This window comes from Equus quagga, chromosome 15 (assembly GCF_021613505.1).
Source record: "Equus quagga isolate Etosha38 chromosome 15, UCLA_HA_Equagga_1.0, whole genome shotgun sequence".
In the NCBI taxonomy this organism is placed as follows: domain Eukaryota; kingdom Metazoa; phylum Chordata; class Mammalia; order Perissodactyla; family Equidae; genus Equus; species Equus quagga.
Genome location: NC_060281.1, coordinates 46950285 through 46973437, shown reverse-complemented (window position 1 = coordinate 46973437; position 23153 = coordinate 46950285). Strand labels below are relative to the sequence as shown.

Sequence of the window (23153 nt, the reverse complement as noted above, 5' to 3'; positions counted from 1 at the left end):
TGGCAAGTTTATTTCAATGTAGAGTTATTACAGTTGTACAAAAACAAAGAACTACCCAAGCAGAGGACGGCATATGGCCACTGTTTCAACCCCTGCTACACGAAGCAGCACTGAAATCATCTGAGCGCTGGTTAGAAACCTACAATCTCGGAAGCCTCCCCAGGCCTACTGAATCAGAGCCAGTTAAAGGTACCTCCAGGTGATACATGGGCATACTAAATTTTGAGACGCCCTGGTTGAACGATATCCAAAATGGTAAACACTTTTAGTTGTCTAGACCCATGATTCTCAAAATGGGGTGCTGGGACCAGCAGCATCAGCATCACTTGGGACCTTGTTAGAAATGCACATTCTCAGGCCCCACCTCAGACTTACTTAATTAGACACTTACAGTGGGACCCAGCAATCTGTGATTTAACAAGCCATCCAGGTGATTCTGACGCAGGCCAGAGTTTGAGAAGCACTGGCCTACGCTAATGAGCCTTCCCTGGTGGTTAATAGATGTTCTCTGCACCTGGCAAAAAAAGCGCCGTAGAAACAACAGATTTGTGGTATTGAGGGATGAAGCACATCCTCTTGTGTCAGTTAAGCCCTAATTGGTCTTCTAAAAGGAAATCAACTGGATCCCAATTTTAGCAGCCAGAAAAGAGCAGCCTCAAGAGATCTCACAGGATTGCAAAGAAAGTTACATGATACCACAAAGAGAACATGCTTTCTAAATAGTTTTAAAAAATCAAATGTTACTACTTAATATATGAAAACAAGGAAGGGCATAAATCAGCAAGGAACCAGAGGTTAGCAAGCGCAAGACTAGATAGCTTTCTAATGTTAGCAGATTTCCATTAAATGAGTTGAAAGGAAAGAAAGCATATTTCCCACAAAACAAAATTCCCCAACAATGAGTCACTGAAAAGTTATTGAAATACAAAGCAAATTGAAGAGGCAGAAAATGAATGAGAATTTTCAAAACAGCCATTACTACAAAGTGACATAAATATGTATTGTAATTGACAGATTTAAAAGTTAAACAAATCCAAGAGAAATGAAAACATATGTCCACACAAAAACCTGTACAAGAATTTTCATAGCAGCATATTCACAATAACTGAAATGTAGAATCAACCCAAATGTCCATCAAATGATGGAGGGAATGAATAAAATGTGGTACGCCCCCACTGTGGAATATTAGTTGGCCAAAAAGAGTAATGAAGTTCTAATGCATGCTATAACATGGATGAACCTTGAAAAATTGTGCTAAGTGAAAGAAGCCAAACATGAAAGGCCACTGTCCAGGGCTGAATAGTGTCCCCCAAAATTCATGCTCACTAGAACCTCAGAATGTGACCTTATTTGGAAATAGGATCCCTGCAGATGTAACTAGTTAAGATGAGATCATATTGGCTTAGGGAGGGCTCTAACCAGTGACTCGTGTCCTTGTAAGAAGGCCACGTGAAGACACACAGGGAGAACACCATGTGAAGATGGAGACAGAGACTGGAGTGATGCATCTACAAGCCAAGGAATGCCAGCAACCACCAACAGCTAGGAGAGATGCATGGAATACATTTTCCCTTGAGTCCTAAAGAAAGAATAAACCCCAATGATTCCTTGATTCTGGACTTCTGACCTCCAGAACTGTAAGAAAATAAATTTCTGTTCTTTCAAGCAACCCAGTTTGTGGTAATCTGCCACCAAAACACTAGGAAAATAATATAGCACAGATTATTTGATTTCATTTATATGAAATATCCAGAATAGGCAAATCTATATATAGAGACAGAGGTAGTGGTTGCCTAGGGCAGAGGGTAGGGTAAATGGGAAATGACTTGGACACATGGTTTCTTTTGGGGGGTGATGAAAAAACGTTTTAAAATTAGATTGTGGTGATGGTTGCACAACTTTGAATATAATAAAGCTACTGAATTATACACTTTAAAATGGTAAACTACATAGCATGTGAATTATTTCTCAATACAGCTGTTTAAAAAAAATTCAGCAAGTTCCAGTCACTCCTCCCAAAGGTAACAATTTTAAGAAAGAAAATTGCATGCGATACGTAAGAAATAGAGGAAAGTAGGAGTTTGATATAAGGCACAAACACATTTCTGCTTTAATATAAAATATAGGGCATTTTTCACATTTTGCAACTATTGAAATAAAATTTTCAGGGGCCAGCCCTGTGGCCGAGTGGTCAAGTTCGCACACTCCACTTTGGCGGCCCTGGTTTTGCTGGTTTGGATTCTGGGCGTGGACACAGCACTGCTCGTCAGACCATGCTGAGGGGTGTCCCACATGGCACAACCAGAGGCACTCGCAACTAGAATATATAACTATATATTAGAGGGCTTTGGAGAGAAAAAAAAAAAGATTGGCAACAGTTGTTAGCTCAGGCGCCCATCTTTAAAAAAAAAAAATTTCAATTGGAAACAATTCTTTAAACGATCCTAGATTTTTGTTACCCAAATGAAGCAGAAATTCACAGAAACTATAAAGAGCTCAGTGACTCAAAAGTCAATATTAGCAACTATAAAGTTAACAGGGGTCCTTCATATGAAAACATGTTTTGGGGTTGTCATGGATTTTTCACTGAGACAAGATTTTACCCTGTCTTATGGCAACTACTTATATTTTCTAATTTGACAGTGCAAGGGGTAAAAAGGGTAAGTTTCTGGTCCTCTTAAACAATGACACATAAAATCAAATTAGTGCTTTGAGAGAAAATGGAAAAAGGTGACAGAGTGCTGTGACTGTTCACTGTTGGATGTGCACTCTGCGAGCCCAGTACAGCACGTGTCAGACTCAGCAGAGGGGTGGAGCTGGACGGAAATGGTTATACGACTCCAGTTTCTGTGTGTACTTTGCCCTATAACTTATTCAGTTAGAGAAGCTCATCATTAGCAGCAGCCACACCCTTTTACTTAATGCGCACACATTCAAAACAAGAACTTATCTAAACCTGTTAGGGTCCCCTTGGAACAAAAAGGAACGAATTGCAGGGTGACTGGGACTCCATGATAAGTGAGACATAACCAGGTCACCCAGAAGGACTCCATGCCATCCCTCCCTTCTAGGTTCCACTCAGAAGCAATGATCCAGGGGCTTCTAGATTCCTAAAAACTGTCTGAAAGTTCAACGTGTGAAAATTGAACAATAATAGGATTACAAATGTCAATGAGAATTTTATGCCCAGGGAGCTTAACAATATCATAAAATCACCAATTATGGATCCTGCTTGCACTGTCTTCTCATGCTGGAGGCAAATGGGCAGCTCACAGGCATCCAGAACAGGGTGGGAGGGGTTTTGGGGGTTTTTTTTTGGCCAATTTTAGAGGCTGAAAAAGTTATTCCAGGAATCTTTCTAATTCTACCAAAGTGCTACTCCTTCCTCGAACCTACTGGAGGTAGAGATGGTGAGGAAGCTCCTACCACAAGCTCTTGGGCTGGGGTGGGGAGAAGGATAGGAGGGCTTGACTGGAGAGGAAGGAAGTTAGGCTAGGGGATAACATTTATAAACAGGTAGCCATGCTTTAAGATTGAAATTTTCAAAAATCGACCTATTTATAACAATGGAGAATTTGGATCAAAAAGAAAGAAAACTTGGGAGGATGAAAAACAAAATAAAAGCTGCTTCAATAAACACAATCAATGAGAAGAAGATAGGCATAATTCAACCTTTTTTTTTTTTTTTTTGCTTTTCTGCACCTTCCTCCAAACTACACAGCTTCCCTTGAAACTCTAACCACCAGATTCCTTCCCTTAGGAGTGGATATGATGTGATGTGAGTGATTTGTACTCTCTAGGATGGATTTCAAATATATTATTTTTCCTAATTTTCCAATGATCTTTTTCTAAGATCGTTAGTACTTATTAAACTTTATTAAGCTGTATACGTATTTGTCTACCTCTTTTTATATTGTGATCACCTTGAGGGCAGTGACCATTGTAGGCTATACACATTCTTCCATGCAATTACTGTGCCTGGACTGCAGAAAGCACTCAGTAAGTATCTGCCGAGTGAGACTGAGTCTAGAATACACTGAAGAACAGAACACAGACCTCTTTCTAAAAAGGACTAATTCAATAATGGTTTTAGTCCACTCTGTAGATGCTGGCCCAATATCTATTTTCCTCTTCTTATTTGCTAACAGAACCCTGGTTTTAGTAGGAAGCACATGTCCTGCTAAAAACTCCATTTCCCAGAGTCCTCTGCAGCTCAGGGAAGTCATGAAACACAGAGATGAGATGTAGGGAGACAGGACGGGGAGGGGCTTCCAAGAAAGCTATTGTCCTCCTGACAGAAAAGGTACATATTCAGCTGACAGAAGCCAGTGGTCCTTTGCCTTCCTCCTTTCCCCTTCTTGTTTGGAACACAGATATGGACACAATGCCTGGAATGGTAGAGCCATCTTGAGGACATGGGGACAACACACACACACACTAAGGTTAGTAGGGCTGTGTGCCTGACAGCTTTTCTGAGATGCTGTACCAGTCTCTGGACTTCTTGAGTGGGGACAATGAACACATCATTTGGTTGTCACTGTAGCTGGTTTCTGTTGCTTACAGCAGAATGCAACCCTTGGCTTTTAAAGAATCAGTTGAGAGATGATGAAGCTAGCGGACCTGAATTTAGTATGCTTCCCCAGTAAGTCCTCACTCTTAACAGTAAAGGAGAAATGCAAAGAATATGTGAGGCACAATATGAGGAAAGGGCAGTACCATCACATGACAGGAGAGGAAAAAACCTGTTCAGCCTACAGTACAGGCCTCATTTCCATTCACCACCCGTCTTCCAGTGGCTGATGCAAATCATTAAACTCAAATAATGTTCACCTAACGAGTATCATCCCCAGTCTCATTTCCATTTCAGTTGCTGTGTTGTAATAAAAAAGTATATACTAACATTTCCCAAAATAGGTTCTTCTGAACATTTGTTCTGGAGATTTAACATATGTTATACCTAGAATTCTGTCATCAAATAAGTTCAGGGAATGATAAAGTTACATGGGATTCATTACTGCAGGACTTCTCAGAGCTTTGAGCACTGTGACCTGCCAAAGGAAGGTTTATAAGTAGGGTTTCTCAAAATTATTTGTCAGGGATGCCTTTCTTCCCAGAGCCACTTGAGGAACTAGTATTTCACAAAAATGCTTTGGGAAACACTGAGGTAAACAATGTCACATGCCCCCAAAGATACAGCTACTGCATCAAAAGGAACAGATTTTTGCCCTGTCCTCCGTGGGTCTCTCATGTTAGATGCAAAGACGTTTATTCAGGGTTTTTTCCACACATGTGGACCCTGCAATGTACAAGTGGTAAATTAACAAGGACCCCTGCCCGCCCTTGAATGATGGACAGAAGCAGGCCATTTTTATTCTGCCTAGGTACAAGTGCATGTTTGGTTATTCAGGCAGTACCCATATTTAAGTGAGGTTTCTGAGAGGAAATGAACAAGAGTCACGGAAAGCACTTAAGGAGAAAAAAAGGGAGGACTGAGTCACATGAAACATTAGAAACATTAAGCTTATAAGTTATTATAACCTGAATTACACAACAGAATCCTAGGAGTAACATACATTAAGTCCCTAGAACGAGTGTTCAGTAGCACCCACTTATTTCAATTAGAAATGTTTAGTATATACTTTATTATTAACCACGGTAATTGAAATGGAAATGAGACTGCGAATGATACTCGTTAGATGAACACTGTTCGCATTTAACGATTGGCCACTGCTGAGAATAAAATGGAACTGCTTTCAATGACATTCCTAGGGGTAAGAGAGTGTTCCCTGATCTGAGTTCTCACAGAAGCTGAACCAGCCAGCCTCCAGCAGCAGAGAAGGGCTTCCTCATCCCACTCTCAGTAGACAGGTGGAGCGGCAGACTGACTTTCCAGAGGTGTTCCCCCGTGAAGACGGTCTACAGACGACCTCTACCTCCAAGCCCTGACCAGGCCATGGCAGTGCAGCCACACAGTGCCTTAGCTCTCCAAATGGAGGAATAATGTGTGCTTTAAAGCTCTTAAGAGCTTAAGGAGAGATGAAGCCCCTAAATCCACAGCCCATTAAGCAGGCACTAATGTCTGTGTGAAGTCCCTGACAGGTCTGCTTAAGAGGATTATTAATGTTCCATCAAAGGAAGCCCAAATAGGAGGCCGAGAGGAAGCTTATGAAACATGTTAGAGATTTCTTTAATTTTAGCACTCAACTGGGCACTGATTTTAAGGCTTAAAAAGCCATTTGTGGAACTATCAGGCAGCAGTGTCAACTTACTGTTTATTTTACCTTGTTAGTTCACACTTACATAGAGCTTCCTATGTGCTAGGCACTGTTCTAAGCACTTTACAAACAGTAACTAATTTAATCCCCGTAACAGCTCTACCCATAGGGTTGTTTCCTCATCCACATTTTACAGCTGAGGAAACTGAGACACAGAAAGTTCACGCAGGTAGTTTCTGTAACTAAGAAACTCCAGTATCTCCTCTAGGAAGCCCTCCCTTGAAGCTCCCAGCTGTGCCGTCACTGTGTTCCCACCGCACCCTGTGTATAAGCTTCTATGTCACAATGTATTCATGCCACGCCTCCAAAGGTCTTCCTTCCCCACTGCACCTTGAACTTCCCAAGGCCAGGGTCTCATCTTACTCATCCCTCTGGTCTTCTGCCTAGTCAGCGTTCAACAACATATTTTCTAAGTGGATCAAAAAAAACGCAGGTCCATCTCTCTTATCTGAAATCCTTGGTACCACATGTGTCTCGAAATTCAGAATATTTTGGATTTTAGGAAGTTCAGTGCATACACTACTCATGACCTCCAGTGGACTCTGGGACAGCACCCCACAGTAATATATATAAACATTTCTACAGCTAAACTTATAAAAGGTCACACTAAATGAGAAAGTAAAGACTATAAATGTAGGTAAAGACTAGAGATAGCCTCATGAGAGTTCAAGGGAGGGTTTACCAACAAGTGAGCTGTGAAGAAAAAGAATAAAGCACTTGGGGGGCCGGCTCCGTGGCCGAGTGGTTAAGTTTGCACGCTCCGCTGCGGCGGCCCGGGGTTCAGATCCTGGGCGCCGACATGGCACTGCTCGTCAGGCCATGTTGAGGCAGCGTCCCACATCCCACAACTAGAAGGACTTGCAACTAAGATATACAACTATGTACAGGGGGGACTTGGGGAGATAAAGCAGGAAAAAAACAGATTGGCAACACTTGTTAGCCCAGGAGCCAATTTTGAGAAGAAAGCACTTGGTTTACAGAGCGTTTGGATTTTGGAATCCCAGGTAAGGGGTCGTGGGCCTCTTATCTCTATGAAGGTCTCTAAGACAGTTGTGCAGACCTCTGGCACCGTCTTAGAGCTCTGTGATCTTAGACACATTATTTAACCGCTCTCTGCTTTGGTTTCCTCACCTGTCAAATGGGGATAATAGACCCATCTTACAGTGCTGATGTGAGGATCAGGTGACTTAATACATACAGAGCTTTCAGAATAGCGCCTGGCACATAGCAAGAGGTCAATAAAAGTTAGGGGTCCTTACACACCAAGGCCAGCCACTCTCTAAATTCCCACAAATTCACAGCACAGAATTTCCAGCGTTTCCCACAAGCCCAGCCAGTGGGCCATGGGCTGGCATGGTTTAGCACCAGTAAACAAATCTGCAGGAGGGGTGAGAATCTTTTCTTTGGTACCTGCTCCCTCATATTCCCAATTTCTGCTCCCTCACCCTGGTTCTTGAGTGCATTTCGGAAGGCAGGAAAGCTGTAGTGCCAGCCTGGGCTCCTACAATGCTTTGTCATGAATTATAGCAAAATCCTTTGTTGTGAGAGCGGGAGACAGGATGCCTGGAAGATTAACTCCTTAGAGCAGTGGCCTGTGCAGTGAGTGAGGCTGTGGCCATCTGATAGAGGGGACAATATTTTACTTCTAATTTTAAACTTTTGTATATTAAAATTATAATGTGCTAATATCATTTTAAAATGCAAGCTGCACCGTGTTCCTGAAGATATTACCTCTTGTCATCTTCTGTCCTAAACAGAATCCCAAGTTATTATGTCTCAACAGGAAAATATTACAAGTACAAACTAAACTACTTTCTGCTGAATTTGGAATAATGACAATTATGCTGTTTACACAGATTATAAAAATAATAGCTACAACCATTAATATTTATTCAGTCCATACTACGTGCCAGGCATTGTTCTAAGCACATTATGAGCATTTAATCCCAAACAGTTCTATGAAGTAGGTAATATTATTATCCTCATTTTACAGATGAGAAAAATGAAGCACAGAGAGGTGAAATCTCATGTCCATGACACATGTACAGCTAGTAAGTGGTGGAGGCAGGAGTAAGTCTGGGCCCTCTGGCTTGAGTGCACACTCTTAAATGCAAACCCTGCTCCTGCTCATGCTGGAAAGTGGAGAGACTTGCTTTTCCATATCAAGCACTCCTGGGGATACCACATTTCTGCAAAGAACAAGAAGCTCATTTGTCTGGGCCTTTGCTACACTCTCCACGTGAAATGCCTCCATCTCCTTTGCCTACCTGGCAAACTCCTACACATCCTGCACCACTCTGCTCTCTTTCAGCCTTCACTGCATCACTGGGCACACTATAGGCACTCAAGGCCGAGTGAGATTTCAGTATGGCACCTATTCAATAACTGTTCAATTTATTTGATGTATTGATGCTTAAACAGTATTAGCCTTACAAAAGGATTCAAAGCAGATTTTCTTTTCCGAGTAAGCTCCTCCAGTTAATTTAAGATATGATTTGATTTACAAACGTGTGATTTGCACTCACCTACCACACTATATGCTATGGTGCATGAAGTGTTTGTACAATGTTTGAGCAGGGCTGCACCACGTAGCTTGACTTAAATAAACCTCATGCATCTCAATAGGGGCAGGCTGTTGTTTTTCTTCAACCCAGTTGACTAAAGCTATGCAGACTCTGAACATCTGTGATCAGAACCATCTGACCCCTTATAACGCGACAAGTCCCCCCACACACACAAGAATGCAGGCTCCAGTGTAACTCTGGAATTGCACCAGCCACCTTACTTGTTAATGTTGCTGCCTTCTTTCAGTCGCTCTCCAGCAGCTCCTGTCTTAGACACTCTTTCACTACCCGCCAGGTCTACCAAGCTGACCTTACTGACTTTCTCTCCTGAGTTCTGGTTGTAGGAAACAAGAGAGAAACAACACACATGAATGCAAAAACCACACAGATAACCACATGTACATCAGCACTACAAGTGACAGTAACCTGAGTAGCAATCCTTCTACAACAAGGCAAACTTCTCGAGAAGATTTTAAACAACGAGAGTTATTTGGATTAGCAATTTCATCATCAAAATTTGAACTGGTGTGGCAAAGGAGCATTTTACTTTGCAGCTGGGAGGCAAGTACATGCGACTTTCCAGAACATAGTCAGAAAGCTGGAGATTTTATGTGTCTATGAGGAAATACTAAGACATGAGGATTCCTGCACATTCAGGTCAAATTCCTCTTCTTTTACAAAAGTGCTCTTTAGGTGAACTGTTGTGGTTTCCTCTTTAATGTCCCTTTCACGACTGTGAGGTAGACTCAGTTGTTTTTAGGAGAATTTCAGTACGAAAGGATACATATTAAAAGCTGTATGGTGACATCATCACACTCTTTAGGGAGTTGACACAAGAACACCAATTTTTAAAGAAAAGTTACACATAAAGGAAGACCTAATAAATTAAATAATTTAAGCAAAGTAGCTCATCTAGTAAGTAGAAGAGTGGGCATAAAATTCTCAGCAACTGAATCCAAGCATGAAACCCTCCGCCCATGCAGGTGTCTTGAGTTCTTTTACGCCCCTAAAGGTTCCACCCAATCCCTCACCCCAGACTGCAGGTCATAGAGCGTCTGTGTGATTATGATGTTGAACACGGCATGGGAGCGGCTACTTTCTTCATTCATGTTGGTTGCAGCTACCGTCCGAGACTTATTTCCCTCAGACATCAGTGACTCAATATCCTAGAGGCAAAGCATAAGAAAAGAATTACAAGCATAAAACACAAGAACACAGTCCTGCCCACCAGGGGTACGTATTCATTATGATCCCTCTGATGCCTTCGTCACCACCCCTCCATAAAAACCTCCCTGCCTCTCCTCCATTGAGCTTGGTTTGAGCTTCCCTCAGTGCTTTCTAGTGTATGAGATGTTTATTCCGTTCTCTCCATCCCACAATTGTCTTCTTTCTCTGTTAAGTACCTGTTTTTGCCTTTGCAAGTTCCTAGGGCAGAAAAGAGCTAATATTTATTGAGCACTGCAGATCCTCAATAATGGCACTTACCTAATTTTATTCTAACTCTCCTGCCGTGCTTAACAACACTGTATAGCTATCTACTGCTTGCTTATTTGCCTTCCTCCTCCAACACCATGACTCTCTAAGAACATGGGATTTTCCTTATTCATCTTTGTACACCTGTCTTAGAACACCTGGAACCTATGGGCTCTTATACAACATTTGATGAACGAAGCTTATAATAGAAGTATTTCCCTGATTTCACACTCAAGGACACTGAAGTTCATGGAAGTGAAATAACTTTCCCCACATTGAGTAAGAGGCAGAGCTGGGACGCAAATCACAAGCTCCCTAGCTCTCAGTAATAAGTGACAGGATGAAATGGACACTGACCCCAACCACACTGCTCTACGAACCTGGCACTTTAGCAAATGTGCTGACTCAGCACCTTTATGCCAGAGAAGTCTCCGTTCATTTCAGAATTTCCATGTGTCTAAAGTGACGACTGCACTCTATTTCTGATGTGAGCAATACTAAAAACGTCTTCCTTTAAACATCTAGAGAGTTACCTCATAGACTAATTTGAGTCCTACTGAGTCTGAGGTGATGACGGGACAGCCACAACACAGAGAGAGCCCAACTAAGTATAGGGATGGATTCACCCATTCTTTCATCGGCATTCTTCAGCAACAGACAGCAGTTTGTTTTATGAGATTTCCAAAGCAATGACAATAAAAATAAGGGCAAAGCATCGAGTCAGGACATAAGAAGGCATAAAAATCAAGGAGTAGGAAAAGGAAACAGGTCAGCCAATGGAGGAGCCGTTCAGAAAAATAAAACAACCAGAAGAGCAAAAAGTAATGGAAATTGGGGGCTAGGGGACCAGCCTGGGGGAGCAGCAGTTAAGTTCACATGTTCCGCTTCAGTGGCCCAGGGTTTCCCGGTTCGGATCCCGGGTGCAGACCTATGCACTGCTTGTCAGACCATGCTGTGGTAGGTGTCCCACATGAAATAGAGGAAGATGGGCATGGATGTTAGCTCAGAGCCAGTCTTCCTCAGAAAAAAAGAGGATTGGTGGCAGATGTTAGCTCAGTGCTGATCTTCCTCAAAAAAAAAAAAAAAAAAAAAAATTGGGGCCTGGCCCCTTGGCTGAGTGGTTAAGTTCATGTGTTCCAGCTCTGGGGTTCACTGGTTTAGATCCTGGGCACCAACACAGCACTGCTCGTCAAGCCATGCTGTGGCGTCATCCCACATACAAGAACTAGAACAACTTACAACTAGGATATACACCTATGTGCTGGGTCTTTGGGGAGGGAAAAAAAAGAGGAAGATCAGCAACAGATGTTAGCTCAGGGCCAATCCTCCTCACCAAAAACCAAAAAGCATACCTTAAAGAAAAAGTAATGGGAACTAAGGCAGGAAATCCTATCAAAAAGAAGGGGTTGAATTAACTACCAAATACTGTTCACATTTGTCCAGATTTGTCAACAAGGACATCACTGGCAACCCAAGGGAGAGTAGTTTCAACAGAGTGGTATTAGTGAAAATATTCAGCAACTGCAAAACCTCTCAGCCTCTCTGTACAGCCACACTGTAAAATTTTCACAATAAAGTAGGTTGCAAAGTGTGATTAAAAGCCCTTTCTTTCTGTTTGGGGGTGTTGATACTGGGTTTCTGAGATCATGAATGGTATCAATATGCTATAAAGTACTTGGATAAAAATATATTCAACAGTATTTACACATTTTAGTTTACTGCCAGTTTTTTAATGACTTTTTTTTTTTTTTTTTTTGCTGAGGAAGATTCGCCCCATGCTAACATCTGTGCCAATCTTCCTCTATTTTGTATGTGGGTTGCCACCACCACGTGGCTATTGACAAGTGGTGTAGGTCCACACCAAGGAACCAAACCTGGGTCGCTGAAGCCGAGTGTGCCAAACTTAACCATAGGCTATGGGGCCAGCCCTGTAATGACATTTTTTAAAAATGACACTTACCTCAAAGCTAGTGACAGCCAGTTGGGATAAACCATCTACATACGGTCCCAAAACTTTATGCTCGCGAACTTTCAGAGACTGTCTACTCCTTTGGGAGGAAGGAAAAAGAAATGAATGAATCAGACCAAACCTGGAAGCTTTTTTTCTTTTTCAGCACTCAGTAACTAATATTGCAATTTCAAAAGAATTTTTTTAATGATCAAAAATATTCTAAAAGCTACTTTATTTGGATTAGCAAAACAGCATTCCTTACGAGGAATGTCTTTTATACTCTGAATTCTATTTAAAGGAACTTACTATTTAAAAAATTCTATTTCTACTCCCAAACAAAACAGCCAGCACATAGAATACTAGGTTAGGCTAACTCACTTTAGTAGATGAACTTCACTTTCACATAGGAGGAAAAAAAAGAAAGAAAAAGCAGCAAAGAACATGCCAGAACTGAATTTAACCTTAAGGCTATTTTATAAATAGGCACATTCTCAGTAAATAATGTCTTAAAGTTTTGACCAAGTAGTGAACAATATTAGAGTGTTTTAATTTACTTTTTCAAGTCTGCATTGATTTATGCCACTTCTGGGCTGACAATTTTATACAGAAAGTGATATTACAGCACAGCAATTGTTTGTAGTCACTGACGTTCATCCTCTGTTTAGAACTGACTGTGCTCGTGAAGATTTTAGGGCTCTTTTGGATTTCTAAATAGCAAACCTGGTTTGGAACCCATTTGAACAGCTCATCAATAGATAACTGAGATTAAAAGCAAAGCTACATATATTATGACCATACTGTGTATGTCACCTTTTTCACAGCATCAGATATTAATCACCTTTCAAATCAAGAGTCAATGCTTGGCATGGAAAAAAGGAGCTAAGAATCACTGGGTACTTCCCAAAGTCTCGGCATTGTTCCCTAAGAACTTTTAAGTTATTTGACTTAATCTTGCAATAACCCTAACAAAGTAGCCTATACTAACTTTAAGAATGAAGAATTCAGTGTGACAGTGAGCGATTCTGCTGGACCTAAACAGGGGCAGACCAAATGCACATCTTCCAGAGAGATGCTTTGATGCACAGGATCCAGAACTCAGCCCACTTCACTTGCATAACCAGATTCTTTAACGCTATTCATGTGCAAAAAACCTAAATCCAGCACAGTATCAAGTGCTGGAGATGGTGTCTAACATCTGGAATTCTTGTACACTGCTGGTGGGAGTGTAAAGTGGTACAACCACTTTGGAAAACAGTTTGGCAGTACCTAATAAAGTTGAAGAATCAGTATCTGGTGACCCACAATTCCACTCCTGATGTATTCCCTAGAAACTCCTGCATTTGTACCCCAGGAGAACCGTACAAAGAGGCTCAGAGCAGCACTGTAGTGCTAACAAGTGGAAACCGCACAAATGACAGGCGGTGGGATAAACAAATTATGGATTAATCATACAATGGAATACTAAAGAGCAGTAAAAATTAACGCATTACTTCATATAGCAGAACGGATGAGTCATTGAGGGGAAAAATAGCAAGCCACCCAAGGACAAATATACTATGATGTCATTGCACAAAGTTAAAAATTGTGCAAAATTACGTGTAAACTCTAAAGAGGAGGATAATGAGAAACACAAAATTCATAATAGTAGTTACTCTGGGGAGGGGTAGGGAATGGAATGGGATATTCCATTTATTAACCCAAATGCTGAGTAGGGCAGTCGTTGATTTTATTATTCTTTACAGCTTACAGGTACTATAAATGGTCTTTCATATGCATTACATAGTTAACAACTTTAAATATAAACATTTCCTGTGATTTGGTCCCTTCCTTGCCACCCATAATTTTGATCTTATACCTTTGATTATATCCTTGATTATACAGCTGCTAAAAGCATTTCAAAATATTTTTTAATGACACGAGAAAGAGTTCATTATGTTACATAAAAAAATTCAGGATACTGAATTGTACTTAGAGAATGACCTCAACTCAGACACACAAACATACACACATCATAGACTTGAAACATAGGATCAAAATGCACTAAAGTACTAACAGTTTATTTTTGAGTGGTAGAATGAAAGGTCGTTTCTATCTCCTTACATTTTACCTATTTTCTAAATTTTTTATAAATGTTATTTTTAAATCAGTAAAAAAATTTTTAATTAAAAAAAGAAAGTACATGGCCCTCTCCTATCACTATAAATCAAACTGACCTGCTTTTTATTATCACTTAGTTCTTAAAAAATACAGATACCTGGGTTTCCGCCGGTCCTACTGAATCATAGCCTCTACGGATGTGGCTTAGGCCAGTATAGCCTTAAAAAGCCTTTCACGTGATTCCAATGCTCACCCCAGAGAGAATGAGTTGCTTAGGCTGTGTTGTTTCAATCCTTCAACTACTTTACCTCCAATTTAGAGGTGTTGCTTTCCAACAAATATGGAAGGACCAATGTGTCATTCCTTTTTTTTTCTTTGTGAGGAAGATTGGCCCTGAGCTAACATCTGTTGCCAATCTTCCACTTTTTGCTTGAGGAAGATTGTCCCTGAGCTGTGCCATTTTGTATGTGGGATGCCACCATAGCACGGCTTGATGAGCAGTGTGTATGTCTGCAGCTAGGATCTGAACCTGTGAACCCTGGGTTGCAGAAGCGGAATGCACGAACTTAACCACTATGCCACCGGGCTGGCCCCCAATGTGCCATTCTAACTCAGTGTTTATGAATAAATTATGGGGGCAAAATAATATCGATAGTAAAAACATCTTTCTAAATTGCATATGGAAGAACTTTATACATGAACATAGGATAAACAATGAATACTGAGTATACCAACAGGCTTTGAGAAGCTGATGATTTCTCAGTAAATTAACCAAAACCAGAGTAGTAACCAAGGGCTCAAAAAAATATATTCACTTGCAGTTTTAACTTTAGGATCATTCGAAATTATTACCCCTATTACAATCTTAATTTCAACCACTAACTTACCCTTTGGGGTCTAAAAGATCCCGAACTTTTTCATTATAAATTTCCATATAGGATACTTCGACTTTAAAAGTCTGTGACTCATTTTGCTCCAGAGAGATCCTTTTAAATAAAGCACAGCAGAGCCTTGGAATAAGGCCCAGCTGCTCAGCATTGCCCATCATGGAGAAGGATTTTCCTGAGCCTGGAGAAGAGGAAGCAGAAAGAAAGGAGGATAAAAGAGGAAGCGAAATGTAATGCTTCAACCACGTAACGCATACAACCAAGTTGTATGCTTCAACCATACAAGTGTTCTACATTTATCAGCCATGGCCACACAGCACAAGTGGCAAACTTCGCCCTCAAACCCCGGCCCTCGGACAACATGGGTGCTGTTCTTTCCATTACACTCACAGCCTCCAGTTTAACTCTCAGGGCAAGATCTTGAGGGCAGCTCATTTACAGATGGATGTGTATAAATCTAACCACTAAAAATCCATAATCTTTAAAAGTATGTATAGTAAATATCAACTATACATTATCAAGTATCATGAACAGTATTTTACCCCCAAATATTTTATACTTGTGACAGTGCTTTGCTATATATTCTCTTGCCTGAGTCTCCCAGTTGTCCTGTGATTGACAATGGGCAGTATTGTTGATTTATTGATTTACTTCCACTTTAAGTTGAAATAATGGTGGCTCAGTGTTAATGGCTGAGCCACTAGTACGTTTTTTCAACCAACTGTGCCACGAGCCTAGGTTTAATAATCTTTCCTCACTCTTGTATCTTTGTGAAAAGTCCTCTATATAGGATGATAATCTGGGTTTTTCTATAGTTTCTTACCATAACGTTTATACGGAGAAACTGGTAATTATTGTTCTAGTTCAAATACAGGTTAAAACTATAGTTTAGGAAAATGACACTTAATAGTTTGAAACTAGCTTTGCTCATTAACACTGAAATTACTCAAGTACTGAAACTGTTGAACCTTCAAAAAGAAGGTTACTTTTGATCATCTAATTCAGTTAAACCCACAAAGTCAGAAGCATTTTTCTGTCGCTTCCCAAAGTGCTTTCTGTTTCTGTTTTAAGAAATGCATATTTAATATCACTGACTATATATAAAAGCAGCTACTTACCTGTCTGTCCATATGCAAAAATGCACGCATTATAACCCTGAAAGGCTTTTTCAAGAATTCCTTCTCCAAGGCACTTGAAAACCACTTCTTGACCTAAAACACAAAAAAATAAAAAACTAAAAAAAAGATTTTTCTTGACATATTTGTATTAATAAGTCCCAGTTATTAACAATAGTCTCTCAATCCAAAAAGATGTTAAAAGTGTACTGCGTGCCTACTATGTGTAGGGTTATATATTAAGAGCTTACCATATGCAATTTTATTTACTCTTCTAAACTATAGCTCAGTACCTGGACCAATTTATGATTCTATTCATTATTTCCCTCTAAGACATTTGTCTAGGCATTAAAGTTTCCTTTCTATTGTCAGTGGGCCATATGGAAGCACTGTTTAAATTTGGTTATGTTTCTTCTCATGAGTTAGTATCAAAATGTCATTAAACATAAGTTGTTTTATTTCCCCATCTGGATTGTGAGCTTCCAATGAGCAGGAACCATGTCACACACATTGTGGTATGTGCCTGCACCTCTGCACCTAGCACGGTGCTGAGCACATGCCTAGTGCTGAGAAACTGTTCATTGCTGGTGGAGGTGATGTGCTGAGCACAGGCACCTCTCACCTGTGTTCCCACGGGGTGTTCAGGGAGAAGTTCTCTTCCGTGAGCCTGTCTACAGCTTACCGAGCTCTTGGGAGTGTTCTGTCATGTATATATACTACGGTAGCGTCCGGCTGAAAAGTAAAGGTGTGAACATCTTTTTAAACACTGAAGGTGACATTTACTACCTTTTGAAATTGGTGACTTTCTAACATCCATTCTCTATCATTAAGAGAATTAAAATGATATTCTTCTCCCTCTGTTCTCTTATAGTCCTTAGAACACTCGCTGCCACAGCATTTGCAGAACCTACAGCTTTAAGTACCTCTTTCCTCCATGGAAACGAGAACCCTGATTGATGTCAGAGACTATAATCTGTTGACCTTTGTAATCCTAGTGCCTAGTCCAAATGCTTAGGAAATGTTTGCTGACAGAATGAGTCTGTTTAACCTTTTTATCCTACATGAAAATTCCTTGTACACTTGGAAATAACGCAACACAACATACGCTTTTGGGTGTATGTTTTTGTTTCATGCAAAGTTGGATCTGGTCTTGGCAGTCCCTTGTTATACTCTGGCACAGCATGGTTGCAGGATGGGACTCTCCAAAATGTGTAAGCACGAAACAAGAAATAATCCTGTCAACCATTAGGTTGGCAAAAAATAAAATTCTGACAACATCAAATACAGCTGGATTGAGGAAATACTTGTTTTCGTAAGATGCTGGTGGGAGAATAAACAAATGCAGCCATTCTGAAGGACAACCTCATGGCACTCATAAACAGGAACATGCCCACACCCTCCGACCCACTGGGAGGCAGCCACCCTGCAGACACTTCCACAAGGGACCCTTGTGTAATAAGATGTTCATGGCAGCATTACTTGTGGTACTGTAAGGTGGAGTCAAGTAAAACGTCTGTTAGGAAGGGAGTGGATAAGTAAAATGTGACTATTCTATATGATGGAATGTCAAAAACCATGTAAAAAAACAAAACAAATCTATATGTGTAAACTACGCTAGAATTCAAAAACATTGAGTAAAAGAAAAGTCACCTTCAGACTGTACACACAAGGGGAAAACTTATGTCTGTGTGTGTGTGTGTGTGTGTGTGTGTGTGTGTGTGTGATATCTATGGGTGCTACAGTAAACTAAATGCATTCGAAGAAAATATACCAAATTTATAAAACTTTATTTCTGACTTCTAACATCTAGCACAGAGCCTGGTACCTAAGAGGTATTCAAAACATGTTGGCGGGATATGTGGATTTTTTAAAAGGGTGTAACCGTAAGAGGCTTTCCTAAATACACGGGTTAGTTGTGAAGACTACCTAAAGATGTGTGTGTATGTGTGCATACACACACACTCTGAGAAGAATAACGTATTGTCGAAATTATTATTCACTAAACACACACTTTCAAAATTGCTTTTATGTTATAGGTAAGTATGACGGAGTCTTGCATTCACTAAGAAAATATCTGGCCCATCCTGCTCTTGATCCTTTCATACACATCAGTAGTTTTTTCTCCTAAGTTTTCTCAAGGACCTTCCTTATTTCACATGTATTCCCAAGGCCCATGCCAAAAGGCAGGCCTTAGATCTGGAGCTGAGCCCTGCAGTGCAGGAGATCAGGAATTAAACACAGCCTTTGCTCAGGCTTGTGAGAACTGATAGTGGTCCTCAGCCAGACCCAAGTGCCACTGGAAGGCATTCCAAAAGCACTGTCTCCTGGCACAAGCAGATGAACAGAACAACCCCGTTTGATCTTCCACACTGGTCAACCAGCCCCGCTGGCAGATGGGTGAGGGTGGGGACAACATGCTTTAAGACTTGGCTAGGTCAAACATCCTGACCGTAATTCATGATTTCAATTCATATTTAGTAACTCGACAGAAAACAAAGGCTTGAGTTGATGAAAGGACTCAACTGCAGAGAGTTACTTTGGTCAAAGAGCTTTTACCAGGACTACACAGAGCCTGAAGTCGTTAACCAATCCAGAATTTCTATCTGTTCCTATAGCAGGTAGTGAAATACAATATTTTTGGTTTCTGCTCCTCATACTGAGTAAGCTGGAATTACGAGGAATAATTTTCTCAATGTTCTTTCAATAGCAAATCACAATGTATCTTTTTCCTAAGTAGGGATGGCCTTTTAAACTAAAGATCATTAGCTGAAAAAAACAAGAACGAATGCTATAAAGCTACATGAGGGGCCGGCCTAGTGGTGCAGTGGTTAAGTGCACACTTTCCGCTTCAGCGGCCTAGGGTTCGCCAGTTCAGATCTCGGGTGCAGACGTGGCACCGCTTGGCAAGCCATGCTGTGGTAGGCATCCCACATATAAAAAGTAGAGGAAGATGGGCATGGATGTGAGCTCAAGGCCAGTCTTCCTCAGCAAAAAGAGGAGCATTGGCAGCAGATGTTAGCTCAGGGCTAATCTTCCTCAAAAAAAAAAAAAAAGCCATATGAAATAGGTTTATGATATGTAAAGTGAAAAAAACCCAACCCAGAATAAGTATACTAAAATTGCATGAAAAATAAACCAAATGATCAAAGAATTCTCCAGGATATGAAAATACAAGAATAAATTTCAGTTTAGCCTACATCCAAATTATTGCAAACAACAAATGGGATATGACTTAATCTATTTAACTTATATACTTTTATTATTTATGCTACTAAGAAGAAAGAAGAGAATTAATTTTTATCAACTGCCTTGTTTGCAACGCCCTTTACATATTTTATACCATTGAATCCTTGCAATACTCCAGTACAGTAGGTACAGACTGTGATTCATAAGGAGACTGGGGCTCTGAAAGGGTACGTCATTTGCCCAAGATCATCCCACCAGTGAGGGGCAGGGCCTGGATCTGTCTGTACTTACTCCTGAATGTTAAGGTTGATGCCCATCCATAATCAGTGACTCACGCTGCATGACACGGGGAATCAGTTACTCCCACTCTGTTCTCCAAGGTACTTTTTTTTTTTTTTGACAAACTCCCAGAACTTATCACATCACACTATTTTTTCTCCATGTTTGTCTCTGCCATTGGATGGTGAGCTCCTTTGAAATCAGGAGTTGTTACATCTTAGCAGAGTGCCTGGCACACAGTAGGCATTCTTATTTACTGAATTATCCCTATGTTGACACTGCTGTCTTCAGATTGAAGTGTAGTTAATTCGGGGCCCCTTTTTTCATTAATGATGGTTAAAGCACCAAAATATTTTCTGTCGAACTTAAAAGGAAATATTTAGTTGTATTAGAGGTTACACTTTGGCTAAAGTATGACTATTTTTGAAATTCTAATGAGACCCTGAAGACTACAGTAGCCTTTGTTAAATAAGGCACTGGAGTGTAGATAGACATGTCAACATAATGTGTATCTACTAATTGGATAATTTTGATAAAAATTACAGATTACACTTTTACTTACACCCACAGAAACCTCCTGGGCATTAAAAGATATGTGACTGAAAAAAATAAATCAGTGTCTCTGATTTCCACCAAATATATACATATGCTTTCCAAAAAGTCAAGTTCTTTTAGATATTTACAGTTATGCTTGACAGAATATAATTGAAATTTATCATATTTAATAAAGTTTTAGTTATAACTAGGAAATAAAAAGATTCTGGGAAACAAAATGGAAGATGAAAGAACAGAAAACAACTATACTGTGTTTCTGGAAAGAATTTTTCTCCTTTCCATCCTTAAATAGCTATCATGAAGCACAATTTATAAAAGGATAAATATAAGGAATATAAATATAAGGAATATTGTAAAGCTCAGGTATTTTTAAAAATCTAAGAAAGACTGGATTCTAGAGAAACTGGAATACATTTATCACTATGGCTTCATGTCTCAAAAGAAATTTATTCTCTTTTCAGGCAAGAAATAATGAACATTTTCCCATCTCTACAAAGTTATAACAACATAAACCTTTTTTTAAAATACCTGCTTAGCTTTCCATTATATGCTTAACTGATGCAATCAGTTCCCTACTATGGATATTCAGTTTATTTCCTTTTGCTTTTTTCTGCAATGTTTATCCTTAAATATTTATCTTTGTGTACTTTCTCTATTGACTTTACTAAGCAAAACTCAAAAAAATCAAATTACTAAGTCCTCTAGCAATGCATGAGTCCTTTTTTCTACACCCTCAAGAACACTGGCTATTATCATTCTTCTTGGTTTTGATTAATAAAAAAAAAAACTCTTGTTAAACTAAAATTTTCCTTTTCTTCGTTTATTGCTCCTTTTGTATTTATTCTTAAGTAAATTGGTTATTTGGGTCCTATGTTTATTGTTACAAATCATTTGGTTTACTCACTGATTTTTTACTTATTAAACATGCTCATCATATGTCAAGGACATTAACCTTTGGTCTATCATGTTGTAAATACTTTTTCCCAGTCTGTCATTTACCTTTCAGTCTTATGTTGTTCTTTGTCATACAAAAGCTTTTGGTCTTTCATATTCAAATCTTTTTTCATCTTTTCCTTTATGATTTTCGCCTATGGTATATGTTATACTTCCAACTCCTTTTGGTTTATTATTACCCCAAATTATATAGGTATTCACTTATATTTTCTTTTAGTTTTATTGTTTTTGTTTTTTTACACTTTTATTGTCAAATCTGAACTCCAGCTGTGTAACCTTGGGCAAGTTCTCAGTTTCTTCATTAGTAAAACAGAAATAATAGTTGCTCCCTTACTGGGTTGCTGGTATAATTTAAAAGGCATTATAGGTAAAGCACTTGCCACAGAGCCTGGCCATTATAAGTCTAGAATATATTTTAGTCAATATCCATTATTAATATCATCTCTTAAATCTTTAATCAACCATAATTAATTTGGGTGTAAAGAAGGAAGTAATCATCTAATTATTTTTCCTTAAAATAGTTCCTCCATCTTCGTAACAATTCTGTGAGGCAATCCAGTTTCAAAGATAAAAGAAAGGATACTCGTTCCTGGAAAAAAAATTCAAAGGAATCATTTATTGCTATTTCTCTAGTTCCCTTAGAGATCTCACTTTTAAAATTCCACTGACCAAATATAATGGTGGTGTACCCTCACACATGACAGGAGTGTGTGTGTGTGTGTGTGTGAACAAGTGTCTACGTGGTGGTGTGTGCGTGTGTATTGGTGTGGAGGGGAGGGCACGGGGGTCATGATGAAGAGAGGAAGGAGAAACAGTATCATTATTTGGGTCAGGATATGCCAACCCAGGAAGTCCAGTGGAGGAAAGATATTTACCATTCTTTTACGACATTAAGATATCTCAGAAGGTACAGGGGGAGAAAAACCAACATAATAAGTCATATTAATAAAATTGTGAATAGAAATGTGATCTGTAGTGTTCCCTTTAGTTTTCTGTTCTGGTGTTTTTACCCTATGAATCCCTGGCTGGGGTTATACTTAATCAATTCTTTGATCTGGAGACTTTCAGGGCACCACTGGCTCAGTAAGAAACTACCATAAAAAAGGCCAGACTGTCCAGCAAAGCCTAAAGATGCACTGTAGACTCTTCATACAGACTCCTGTCCTCCTGAACAGAACCAGCTCTCCATGACACACAAACACTGGCTGTACTTCACTCGAGGAGAGAGAAAAATATTAAATATCAAAGACCCTTATATGGTCTATTGAGGAGAGTTTGGTTTATCTCAAAGATTGAGAAGGGTTTTTTGCTTTGTTTGTTTCTATTTTTTAAACACAGCAGTCCCCTTTCTCGGCATAGGAAAAAATGACTTGCCAACTGTTTTTTGAAGCTCAGTTCACAAAAAAAGGAGCTGTTTATGCTGGATAGTGGGAATCAGGGATCCACAGAAAATGCAATATCCATACCCTAAATGTTTCTCAAGTACCGTTCCACACTCAAATAGAGTCAAGTGATGTTTGTCTAGGGGAACACACACCAGCCCATAAGGGAAAGTTTAGAAGTCCTGTGAGCAGCAGGAGGATCTATGAGTATTTGTTTCTACCCCAGACAAACTGAGCAAACCACAATGCTGTCAAACCCCAAAGCCTTGTGGCTTTTTGGCGGAAGGATGCCAGAGAGGCGGCAGCCACCCTGCAGCTGTCAGCTCCGCAAGCCTTGTACAGGGACTCCACAGGGCAAACCTGACCTCGCTTGTTAAGAACCGTGACCAAGGTGCCAATTTCCTCTGTGGGGTGTATGATTAGACTTCCTATAAC

General features: G+C 39.9%; 1 protein-coding gene across 1 annotated transcript in view; it reads right to left on the bottom strand.

The window, feature by feature from the left end:
• KIF13A (kinesin family member 13A) overlaps window positions 1–23153 on the bottom strand; it is a 189279-nt gene that overhangs the window by 60840 nt on the left and 105286 nt on the right. Inside the window, 5 exon segments of the mRNA XM_046639429.1 lie at window positions 9061–9173; window positions 9871–10005; window positions 12273–12360; window positions 15248–15428; window positions 16366–16458. Of these exon segments, the coding sequence (XP_046495385.1) occupies window positions 9061–9173; window positions 9871–10005; window positions 12273–12360; window positions 15248–15428; window positions 16366–16458 (610 nt within the window).